Genomic DNA, 12,604 nt, shown 5'->3' with positions numbered 1-12,604 from the left:
ATTATCAAACTACATAAGCTACACACAGACAAACCCAACAGGTAATGATGCTCATAATTACTGTGGTTTTCACCAATACATTAATTACTCGCATTACAGGGACGCATGTAATTACAGGCTACAAACACGGATACCATTTGATTGACATGCTGTAAAATACTGTTTATGGTTTAAGTAATTATTCTAGCAATAAATAAAATTGTGGGAGTAAAAGCAATAGCTCAAAGTTTATTGTTAGGTGGCCTGAGACTAGAAAGTGTCAAATTATTTTATTTAGAATTTTTATGAGAAGAGCCAACATTCAATGACCATAATTTATAAAAGGCTTTCAGAAAGTAAAGAGAAATTAATTTAAAATGCCTTTTGATATCTGCACAATCTTCTTCAGCATATCAATGAACCCTCTTAGCTAGACTTTGAAATTATTATAATAGGAATTAATTGAATTTTACATGCAAAATCATTACAATGATACTTGAATGTGGTGAGTGGGTTTCCAGTGCATTGCCATAAGGTTGTGAAAGTGTTTTAAGTGCACTTAGTATCTTCATTTGCAGGTACTAAGGTGCTATGGATGGATTTACTGTTTACTGCCCTGTGTATCTTCGTGTGTCAATGATAAGCAGTTTCTAAATAGCTCTACTTTGTTATTTAATTCAAGTCCACATAGCTTTTTTCATCTGCTAGACTAAAATCTCTCAAAAAAACACTTCCCTTCTCAATAAGCATGACTGTTGAGTTTAAATTCATGTCAACACACCATTAATAAAACTACCTCTAACAATTTAGTGGGCAAAAAAACAACACCACCCTATTAGGCCAATGTTTATTTCATAACTTCACAACTAAAAACGTTATCTACAAACATTTTCTTTGAATTTTTTTTCAAACATGGATAATGCTCTTAAAAGGATCCCCGTTTACAGCAGTCCACATAAAAGAGTAACTCCTGCACACATACAGTTCACCATTGTTGTTTTGGTTGTCAAGTATCTGGAAATGCCTGAACACTGCCAACAGATTGAACTTATATAAATTATGATAGTTTACGCTGAGATAATAACACTTTGAAACACATTTACAAGCCACAAAAAACAGCCAAGACGTGCAAGCAGTTTTTAGTGAAAAAGGGTGTCAACCAAACAGACCTTGACATAAGATAACCCCCAATGCTACCAAAGAGTAATTGAAACAAAAAATACTAAACCTTTTTTTTTCCAAAAGTTTATAAAGTTTCCAAAATTATATATTTAATAAAAATTACTGCTCTACATAATAACTAATATTCACAATTATTAGCGAACTCGTACTTGCACAGAATGACAGAATTAGACTTAAAAATTCCACTAATACGATTAGTACAAGCTGAGCATTTCAACAAAAAAATTATACTTGACTAAACATAACTAACAACATTTGACACAACAAAATAAAACAAAAAGAAATAGATATGGACTAGGGCTGCACAATTAATCGAAAAAAAGATTGTGATCTCTATTCGACACCCACACGATCTTAATCCAGCATTTCTACGATTTAGCCAATGATATTTTCAAGCTCAGGAAAGAAGTCTTCACATTGTTTTATATACGTTGCTCAGCAACATGGACACCTCCAAATGGTGTTGAACAAGTCACATACTGTATTTATAAGGTCACATATTTATAAGTTATCTTTCACCCAAAAATGTAATTACTGTCTTCATTTAATGACGTATTCACGGCGGTGAAATCACACGTGAGCTGTGTGTTTACTACAGAGAGGACACGCGTGCCTTAGAACGATGAATACTTAGTGAACTGTAAATAACAAGTAATAAAGTTGTAAATAACGTTCAGTTTGTTGCAAAGAGCAATCGCTTGGGAGCCCCACGCAAAGTATGATTTGCATGTATTCTTTTTTTCTCAAAGTGACTGCAGCCATGACATGAACCGCACTCGGCAGTGAAACCGCACACCTCATTTAAATAGACATATTACATTTTGGCGTTATTACGGGCAAGCATTTGATATGTTTTTTTCTTTCATAGCCAACACAAAGTGTTGTGCACAAGAATAAACATTTAACAGTGTCAGTATAACTACTCTAACCTATATAACATTGAATATGATGCATGAGGGAATCTAATAATGACAAATGTCTCATTTTATTTTTGTGGAAAAAAAAATTGTCTAATAATGTTGTCAATGACAGATAGCAAGCATATGTTGCAAACATAATAATTTAACTTTAGAATTATGAATATTTGTATTCGGATGTCATCACTTTACTGCGCAATTACGACCAGGAAAATTTTCAAGTCTGTTTAAGTCCACCGTTTCAAGTCTATAAAAAAATTTTAACAGTAGACTTACACATATGCCTATTATTATTATTATTATTATTGTTGTTTTATCATGTTTGGGAAATAACAATAATAAAGTTTAATCATATTTTAATACTTTTAAAAAAAAAATATTTTATACTTTATTTTACATGTACAGAATTGGGAGAAATTCGGGATTTTGATTTAAAAAAAAAACTGTGATTCTCATTTTAGGGTGCAGCTCTAATATGGACCAATGAACGATCGTGCCCATAAACACAAATGTTTCATCAACTGTCATTAACAACTAAACTAAACCCCTGCAACTTCCTTTACAATACCACCACAAGACAAACAGACATGGCTGAACAGCTTAATGCTTGAGTGTTAAGGCATCATGACACATGTATAAAAAGCCTCTCACCATCTCCTTGTGAACCCTGTTGTAGAAGAAACTGCTGTCCTTCATTCCACTGGCGTTCCAGCAGCTGGTCAATGCTGGTGGCCGCAGGGGGCAGCGTATCCGAACCAGACCCGAGCCCTGGAACCATAGGTCCTGCGTCATACCGTATATGAAGCCCACTCAGCGGAGACCTGAAATCATTTATAGACAGCAAATGAGATGTGTGTACACTCGCTAATACACCCACACGTTTGTCAAACAGAGCTCATTCAGTCATAAACTAAAAATAGAAAAAGATGCTCCAGTTTTTGCTTACAAACATATTCTAGACTGCTTCTATTTTAGCAACACAGCTGAACTCCTGGTCTGGCGGCCTGCCTTCAGAGACAGACGTGCTTCTCAGGGAAGCCAAACAGAGTTCACAGCTTGGCCAAGTGAGAGAGCCTAGGCCTGCGTCTCTGACACCATAAATCTCAGTGCGCTCTTGTTTGGACAGACAGCGATCTGTGTTATTATGAATGCATCCAGCTCTGGGCTCTACATCAGGGCTCTCAGGGAAAAGTGAATCTATCTCTGGGGTAATTAGCTGGGCTGAGATCAGCGCCACAAGGCAATAAATCTCCAGCAAAGGACTGTGAAGCCATATCACCCCGTGCGGGCGGGTCGCTTCACTGAGAAGCACAGAAACGGCACGTACAGATATTTGTAGTTCATCTAAGACGGTAAAAGAAATTTGTTGAGATAGTGGACATTATATTTATCAATGATATTTTTGTTTACAGGTTTTAATTTTTAATCGGACAGTAGCACAGACAGAAAAGAATTGGGAGCAAAGAAAAGGAAAAAGGATCACCAAAAGACCGAATTAAACAGGTTTTGCCACAAGCACCATAGTGCTGTATGTTTGCGTGCTAACCGTACTGCTGCAGACAACATTTTAAAAAAACATTCCCAGACAATTTGTTTAAAATGCAAAACACAGGGTCAACAAATACATAAAAGAGCTTTTATCCTTAAGCGGTGTAATGTGCAAGAAGACAAAGCTAAATGAAAACTCAGCTGTCAAATATGTCCACGTTTACATAAATCCAAGAATTAAGGAAAAGGCAAGTGCAATGCAAAAATCTTACGGCGCAAAATATTTCATAAATGAGTTTAATGTGATATTAAACTTTTCACAATTGGGTTTTGGTCATATTATGACCAAGAAATATATAAACTTAATCTGAAAATATCAATATGAATGTAACGCATGCTTCAAACATTTATATAAACATTAAATACATACTAAAGCAACAACAATGCTACACAAAAAAGTTAACTCGAGTAACTTAAGCGACCTGAAGAAAACTCTAAAAATCAGCATACCTTTTTAACTACAAATGCATCTCTGAGAGATTTTTCAGTATTAATCCATTTTATATCCTCAGTCGCGGCGCAAAAAGCCAGATTTGTAACAAATACAGCATTTCTCCCCTCATATGTAGACATCACTGCCACGTCAAACTCTGAAGCCGGTTTGTAACTGTAATACGGGCGACAGCTGAGAGTTCAAAATGCCTGCTGTTCATAAGGCAAGCGCACAAGGGAGGAACCCAAGTGATTTGAGGGGGAGGGAGGGAAGGAGGGTGAGTGGAATATGTCGGAGCCTGGAGGAGGGGAAGTCGAGCTCAGGAATGTAAATAAGACTTACCGAGGGGAGAGGTTTGTCTTTGGTGAGTTTCCTCTTCTGGAGAAGCCGAGAGCTCCGTCTCCCAGCTCCTGATCTGAAAGATAAACAGAAAGCAGTCGATAAGGAGCCGGTGTGCAGATGTGTGCACCAGAGAAGCCTGGGAAACCGCTCGATCCATCGCCAGACTGGTAGCCATCAGATCTCCCTCATAGAAATCCATCTAGGGGCTAGAGAGTGGTCTCTCTGGCGGCTCAGCTTGCACACTGACACCACCAAGTGTGTCACTGAGTCACCTCTCTCTCTCTCTCTCTCTCCCCCTCCCTTAGTTCTTTCCCTCACCCCTTCTTTCTTCCCCATGGAGGCTCCCATCGCCCTGCCTGCAGGCCCCATGCCAGACACTGCTTTTCATTTTCTGCAGTGAAAGTAATGAATCACATATGCGCCTGGCCAGGCACAACCCCCTCCCCTCCTTTCTCTCTCTCTCTCTCTCTTTGCTCCCCACCCCCCTCAAGTCAAACTTAGCCAATCCCATTTTTCCTCTTCCTCTCTGCTTCCTTTCCTTTTTTTCTAGTCTTGTTCTTTTTAACACTTTCCAGCCCACTAGCACCTCAAGCGCAGGCTGGCTCCAGTGGGGGTGTGGGCACATCAGTACAAGCAGCCCAAAGTCTGGTATGACTTATTATGCTGGTGACCCTTCAGCTGACCCTGGATCAGCCCTGAGGCTGCATTGCAGACTGGACCCAAAAGCATCGGGTATCACTTTACACAAATGTATGAAAAAAAAAAAAAAAAAGAAAAAAAAAAAAAAAAGGAAAAGACAGAAAGAGCAGGAGCAGGAACTGTTCTTTCAACGACACAGTGGAGACCTATGAGCAACAGGTGACCAGTTTAAGGGAAAAACACAAGCCAAAATCAACAAAAATTGAGCCAAAGCCTCATGAATCCTATGATTGATTATTAGTGTGTGTGTGTGTGTTTTATTCTAGGGTTGGACTGTTTACCGGTACTATGGTAGTATCTTGATACTATGGCTCCAAAATACTGGCATTAACGGTCCATCTATTAAATACATAATGTTGCATGTGGAAAAATCTCTAAAATGCTCACACGTGTGCAATAATAGACCATTTTATTTGAATAGTCTGTGAAGCCCTTTAAGGTTGCAAAACCGTGTAGAAATCAAGCCTTTTAAGGTAGCTTGTTGCATGCTTTCTGACACTTCAGTTCAAGCCCACGTCTGAAACAGTCAATTTCTGTTCCTGTCAATTTGACTTAGCTGCTAAAACAACAGCAACAATCTGTTAAAAAGAACAACTCAAAGTGAAATTTTAAAATACTTTAGAATTTTACCTGATTAAAAAAACAACAACAGATGAAAAACCCAATTTTTGACCTTATCATATAGCCTAATTTGCTCTTTTTGAAACAAATTTTGTTTGGTATAATTTGTATCTTTATTTTAATGTATTTTTTGATGGTCAGTTATCTACAAAATAAATAAAAAGAACTGATGCATTTTAGGTGAAGTGATGTCCAAATACTTTTTTCAATAATAAGGGAATTATAAATTCAGTTCAAGTAGGCCTATTATAAAATATAAAACATAGTATTTCTGACCATTTTCTTTATTTCAAAGATTTGAATTAAGATTACAGTGTCGCAATACTACTTGGTAACACCAAACTTCAGCTGGTATAGTATAATAATGATTTCACGAAACCCCTATTTTATCCTTTTTTTTATTCTGTGAAGTACATATATGACGACATTTGGTAAAATTATTTTGAATTAGATAATATTTTTATTGCTAATGTTTTAACTTCAGAAGAATAAAGATTTGGCAAAAACAATACAAACATCTAAAAACACAGAGAAAACGCAGCAAGGATTGTATTGTATTATAAGGATGTGTATTGGTGTTCTTTAGATTTTTTAAATCTGTCTTTTAATCAGCGAACAAATCATCAATTTGAGAAACTCAAAGTAAAAAGTCTGCACTGTAGGGATATAAATCATTGATAATCCCAGTGCATTGAAAATAGTGGAAATAGAGCATGTTCCTAGATCTATAAGATGTTACAACAGAAATAGACATTCGGGATTTACACTTTAAACTCAACTCAACTTTAAACAAAGAATTTGATTGTTCTTGTTGTTTAATTCTTTGTATTTTTTCCATCTCTGTAGTATTTGTTTGACTTCTGGATATGTTGTATTGCACTGTAAAAATGCCAAATTCCACACAATTCATTTATGTTGTCACAGAACAAATCGATTGCGTTAACGTAACAAATTGAAGTGGATTGAACAAAACAATTTCCCAAAAACTTTTGAAATTATTCAAATAAACTGATTTGTTGATATGAGTCGTCCTGCTTAACAATTTTATTGTAGAGTTAAACCTTGCTGTTGTTTTGGATGTGTTGTCCTAAAATAATCAAAAACTGGTGCCAGGACTTTGCGATAAGCAAGCAAGCATTGCAGTCCCGAGCGGTGGTCTCTTTAAGGACGGGTGTTCTTCCTCCTATTGTTAGTCAAATGACCCCCTGACCTCTGTTTGAGGAGGAGGGCATGACTGATCCATTATTCCTCAAAGGCTGCGTCCTCTTTTTCCTCTCTCTCTTTCAACTGCTCCCCACCCCAACCCCCACAACAGAGTCCTGCAAGCTCATTCGTTCATGACGGAGACCCCCAGGGTTTAGGCAGGGTCCAGGGAAAGTGTTGAGTGGCCTGAGACGGGAGGGAGGGAGAGGCCGAGTATAAGGTATGCCTGCTCCTAAACCCAAGGCAATCCCCTCTGTGTCATCACTGCGGTCATTGTGCAGATTAATGAAATGTTTGAGTGCAAGCATGCTTCATTTAACAGGTATGCACACTTTCGGCTCTCTGTCCTGGGGAGTTTTGTTCTCTGCGACCTGAGGAGGTACAGCTGACCACACATTCCACACGCACAGGGGAGCGGAGAAAGAAAAGGAGGATGAGGAGGAGAAACGGGAGACGAGAGCACAGGAAAGGATTTGGGATGGGAATCCAGTCTCACCTGCTGGGGAGCCCTCGGACTGAGCGATCAGTGCAGCCATGGCGGAGTTAGGATTCAGTCGGTTTCCGAACATATGGGATGGTGCCAGGTTAAAGGATCCCGGTAGCGAGTTTGCCTAAAGAAGAAACGTGCATAAAGTCAGAAAAAAAAAAAAAAGATAGAAGCAAATTCAAATAATGTGGGTGCGCAAGTCTCTGCACGCGTACATTATGAATGTGTCGGCCAAAAAGCCAGATGATAAAACACCATGTCAGCTGTATTTCCTGTGAGCCAGGAGAATTGGCTGAGCCTGCAAGAGCAGATCTACAGCTCGGAACAACATGCAGACCATGTGCTTCGGCAGCTAATTATTTAATCCAATTAAGCCATTTCCCTAATAATGGTTGGGATTGGTTGCGGTGTTGCTTCTGAGGTAGCAGCATATGTGCGACAACAAACTTGGTGCACAGTAGAAACCACACAGACTTTCAACTGATTTGCATTTAAATCCCACATTTTTTTCTGTAGGAAGATTATAAATTACATAAAAGTATCGGGAAAATTTAAAGAACTGAGAAACAGAGATGCTTGATCTTGTTCCAGTTCAAGGAGTAAATAATTCAGGATTACTAAATTGATCAAAAGTGACAAACTCTAACATAAATTAAAAAAAAAAAAAAAAAAGTAAAACCATTTAAATTGTCCCCAAAATAATTATATTTTAAATTAAAACTGCTCTTTTTTTGCTCCAATAAAAAAAAAAAGGTGTAGAATAAATGGATTCGATAGAAATGTTAGAAAGCTTTTTCATAATAAAAAGGAACCAAAAAAACTAATTAGCACTGATCTTACATTACTAATAAAAATTTTACTTTGCCGAAGGAATGAATGACATTTTCAAAAATAGAAAAATCAAAGAGCTTATGTAGCTAGGCATGGAACGATAACCAGTTTCAAGGTTTACCCCAGTTTGGAAAAATCAAGATTTTAAAGCCGCTAAAACTCTCTGTTGTACTGCTCCTAAGGTATTTGTAAGGTTTTTTTTAAATACATATTTTTAAATCTGCGTTTTTGAAGGAAGAAAGCAGACATCAATTATTTATTTTAACTACTTAGCCTGACATGTTTACTGTTATTATTACTGTGTAAATTATAAATATTATAAATGTTTCCTAAAATAAAATATATTGTGTTTAATGTGGAATTTTTTTGTTTGTTTCGTTTTACCCAGAAATTTAAAAATAACTTATATTAGAGACTTAATCACAACCGTAAAACCATGGCATTTTTATCCAAGATTATCATACCATCAGAAACATACACCCATGCCTATATTAAGCTAGCAAAATATTTCAAAGGATTACTGCATTTCACATAAATAGTCAAAAATGAATATGCAATACATCCTAATAACTTAGTCCTGTTTATCACTGCTTATTTTCACAAAAGATAGAAATAGAAATAACTTTTACAAACGGCCAGTGAAAACATCTAAAATCTGTTAAAAAGCAATGTGTCAAATGTTTAACAATTTAAACTCTGAAAAATGGGACAACTTCAACTTACTAGAACTTATGTTTAGCTGCTTTGACACAATCTACATTGTAAAAGCACTATAAAAATACAAAATAATCAAATGAAATGTTGCATAAATGAAAATCAGATTTAACTTTAAACCTGACATTGAATTGAGCTACCTCACCTTAAAATTTATAGTAATAGTAGTAGTAATAATAATAATAATAATAGCAATAACAAAGTAATTTTTATAAAATAATTTTATCTCTTAATTTAAAAATGTGCTTTAAAATGTGCTGCAATTTCTAATGTTTTTATACATCTACACAAAAAATGCTATCCTGTATTCCGCAGACCCCTCACGGCCCCGGAGGCCCTCCCCATTCCTCAGCCCGGCCTTTGAGGCTGTGTGGAGAGAGGAGGGAGCATGAGCCGTATGAAGAGAACCCCTCATCCCACAACACAGCTCTCTGTCCAGCCTGTCAGCCCTCGTCCCATCAGCACGCAGAACTCAATGCGCCCGCACTGGGGAAAGAGGGACAGCCGGATTGTTTGAGGCTTAGGGCTCTCAGCACCATTGTGGAGGTTAACGAAGAGTGGGACAGAGGTGGGCCTAGGGGGTGTGTGCTGGGGTCAAAGGTCAGCTCTGTCCTGCATGCAACCACACATTTTTTTTCTGTCCAACCATTCTTTAATCCACAAAGGGAGAGTCAGTGATGGAGAGGAAGATAGGGGAAAGATGCTAAATGAATAAAAAAGGAGGACTATGAAATAATTTTTTATTTCTCACAAATTATTAAAATTTTTGTAGATTTTTCAAAAATATATATATTTTTCTAAACTTCAGTTTAATAGTTAATATAAACTTTAATAGTCCAAAAATACAGCTGATTAATTAAAATCATGAACTTTAATTCATTTAATTCTTAATTGAGAGTTTAAGTAAACTACTTGACGAACCCTAGAATAAAATGATTTTCTCAAATTAAAGCGTTCGTTTGTTTTTGACAGATGGTGAGTTGAGCGTCTATGTGTTACTCACATAAAATAAAAAAATGCAGGTGAAGTGACTCTCAGATCAGCCATGTAAATAAAGCTTGTGTGATCATGTCCTCAAACAATAAGACAGCATAATGTGGTTCAGTAGTAATAATTAGGGCCAGACAGAATCTGCAGACAGTTTTTGCTATTTCTGCTGAGAATTTAGTAAAAAATCTGCAGATTTATGTGGAACGACTTTGGGAGCATCAGAACTAAAATGTGTGCTTTCACATCAAGTATATAAATGGACTTTATTGTAGATATACACAAAAATTTCCAATACATCAGATATTTTAATGTTTTAAAAAGTAGGCACTAATTTATATATATTTAAAAAAAATAATTATTCCAGTTAAAACTGTAGAAATAGTTAGTGGAAAATTCTAAATGGCTATAAGCAATATCAAATGATTCTCGCATGATTAATAACATTATAATTATAATATAGAGGTAATAAATTCAATTCAATACATTAATACAATGACAATAATAATAATAAAGTTTAAATAGGTTTATTTGGTGCCCAAAAACAATAGGTGTTATTAAAAAGCAACTGTTGAACAACAAAGAAATGGCAATTGTTATTTACTTCAAACATAAGCGATGACTAGACTTCTAGATTGCAGCTTAAACTTTGAAAAACCTTTCTTGATTTTCTATAGGAGCTCATGCTATTAGGCATGGGATGATAACCGTTTAAGCTTGTTTGGAAAAGTCAAGGTTTTAAAACTGCCAACATTTTCTTCTATACCGTTACTACAGCATGTGTAAGATTTTCTTTTATTTACATTTTTTAAGACAACAGTGTCTCCAGAAGAAAAGATATCCAAAATGACATTTTAACTTGTAATGAAACCTGTGTTTTTAAAACAAATGAAAAAAAACTAATGATTCATTTGAATTATTTTGACATGTTTACAGCTCTAAAATATTTTAAATGTTAATGGTAATATTTAGGGTCAGTTCTTGTTATTTCTGTGAAGAATTTGTACAAAAAAACTAACTAACTAAAAACTAAAAATTTTAAACACTGGTGGTGTATTCATTATTAAATATCTAGTAAAAAATGTATCACTCATTTATTCCGCCAACTACAATTTAGTCAAAAAAAAAAACATTGTTTTAAATGTCCTACAACATAAAGCTTTGGACTAATGGGGGATATTTGCAAGTGTGTGTTAGGAGGGGCTCCACCGCAAGAGCCCTGCAGCATTAAGGCCATCAGTAGGTCTACTTCATCTCCTAATGTAAGGCCACCCTGCCTGCCGAGAGGGCAGATCTGCACAAACAAAGCCCTGTTGCCTGGAAACGACCGGTTGCTACAGCAGCGCAAGTCAAGACAAAGATGCTCATGAGAGCGGCAGAGATGGTGCTCAGTGTCTAGTGTGCTTCCTAAGGGCCCATTTGGAGCAGCGCTGGAAGCCGATTAGAATGACTTTACTTTATTATAGCTATCCAAGCGTTTGCTGTTTTTCTGTCATGAGGTTGGGGGGTAGGGGGTATAATTGATTTACTTATTTGCTAATATTTGGAGTTAATTATTGAATTTGGAAAAAAATTCATACCTTAAGATGTACGAAACTGAGAAAAGGTGGCAGTAAATTAACTTTTTACAATAAATGCCCTGCTTTTGTACTTTGCATAAATCAAAAGATTTTAAAGAATATACAACACAGTCTCAAAAAAATGTAAACAATCAAACTAATAAGGTTTAGATAACCTCATATTTAGCTTAGAATGATAGAGCATTCTCCTTCTGACCGTTATTTAAAGTTAATACAGGAATAAGTGATCATAAAATGTATTGAATTTTAATTATTTAATCCTTCTTGCTGGCAAATGAGCGAAATCTAGCGATTTAACCAATATTAGTGAAGTATGAGGTTAAAAAGTGACAATTTATTATTATTTTGGGGTTGCACAGTGATCAATTATTTTACTAAACATGCATGACTTTTTTTTGGTTTATAAGCTGCTATTGTTACACTGATTGACACTTTCGTGGGTATTTTTTTGTAATGAGTTTATGTTTTCTCAAAAATAAATAAAACAACAAATTTAAATGTACAAAGTACTTTAATCCACCAATAAAAAATGTTTGTAATTGCATTTCTTAACTTCTATGTAGCTAGTTAACACACTCAATGCATTTGTTTTTTTGTGTTGTCAAGACAACAACGGAGACTTTTGAAGATAGTCTTGTGGTTGCTGTTTTGAGTTATCTGGAGCTGTATGACTCACAAATCTTGAATATCACAATATTATTAAATATTAAAATTATATTAATATCAACAGCAACACTCTCACACACAATACCCAACTGATTTAGGCCTTGCCTAGCGCCATAAAGTGCACTGTGCTTCTTTTTTTCTTGTAAACAAAAAAAGCCGTGTGGTGCACCTTGCGTTTTTGGAGCGTAAATCCGCGTTCAGTGCGATCGGCCCCCAAGACTAATTTATTTTAAAACAATCAAAATAAAACATTTTGAATACTAAATCATCTTTTTTTTTTGAAGTATGCCATAAAATATTTTAGATTGTCATTTAATGTGTTTTTACAATATAATTAAAATCAAGTGTCGTAGTGCAAAATGATGTTTGTTTGAATTTTTTAAACAGCAATGCTGTGTGTGTAAACCATTATTTA

General features: G+C 35.8%; 1 protein-coding gene across 50 annotated transcripts in view; it reads right to left on the bottom strand.

The window, feature by feature from the left end:
• The window catches only part of mllt10 (MLLT10 histone lysine methyltransferase DOT1L cofactor), a 73,281-nt gene that overhangs the window by 11,307 nt on the left and 49,370 nt on the right, over positions 1-12,604 (bottom strand). For all 50 annotated transcript variants that reach the window (XR_012399251.1, XR_012399252.1, XR_012399253.1 and 47 more), the window contains 3 exons: positions 7,421-7,535; positions 4,402-4,474; positions 2,730-2,899 (listed from right to left, as the gene is read on the bottom strand). Coding sequence is in view for 40 of the 50 variants with exons in the window: in XM_017353906.3 (XP_017209395.2) it covers positions 2,730-2,899; positions 4,402-4,474; positions 7,421-7,535 (358 nt within the window). In the remaining 10 variants the exon portion in view is untranslated. The remainder of the gene's footprint in view (positions 1-2,729; positions 2,900-4,401; positions 4,475-7,420; positions 7,536-12,604) is intronic.

Source organism: Danio rerio, chromosome 24 (assembly GCF_049306965.1).
Source record: "Danio rerio strain Tuebingen ecotype United States chromosome 24, GRCz12tu, whole genome shotgun sequence".
Lineage (NCBI taxonomy): Eukaryota > Metazoa > Chordata > Actinopteri > Cypriniformes > Danionidae > Danio > Danio rerio.
The sequence above is the reverse complement of the archived record's forward strand: the minus strand, read 5'-3'. Positions and strand labels throughout refer to the sequence as shown.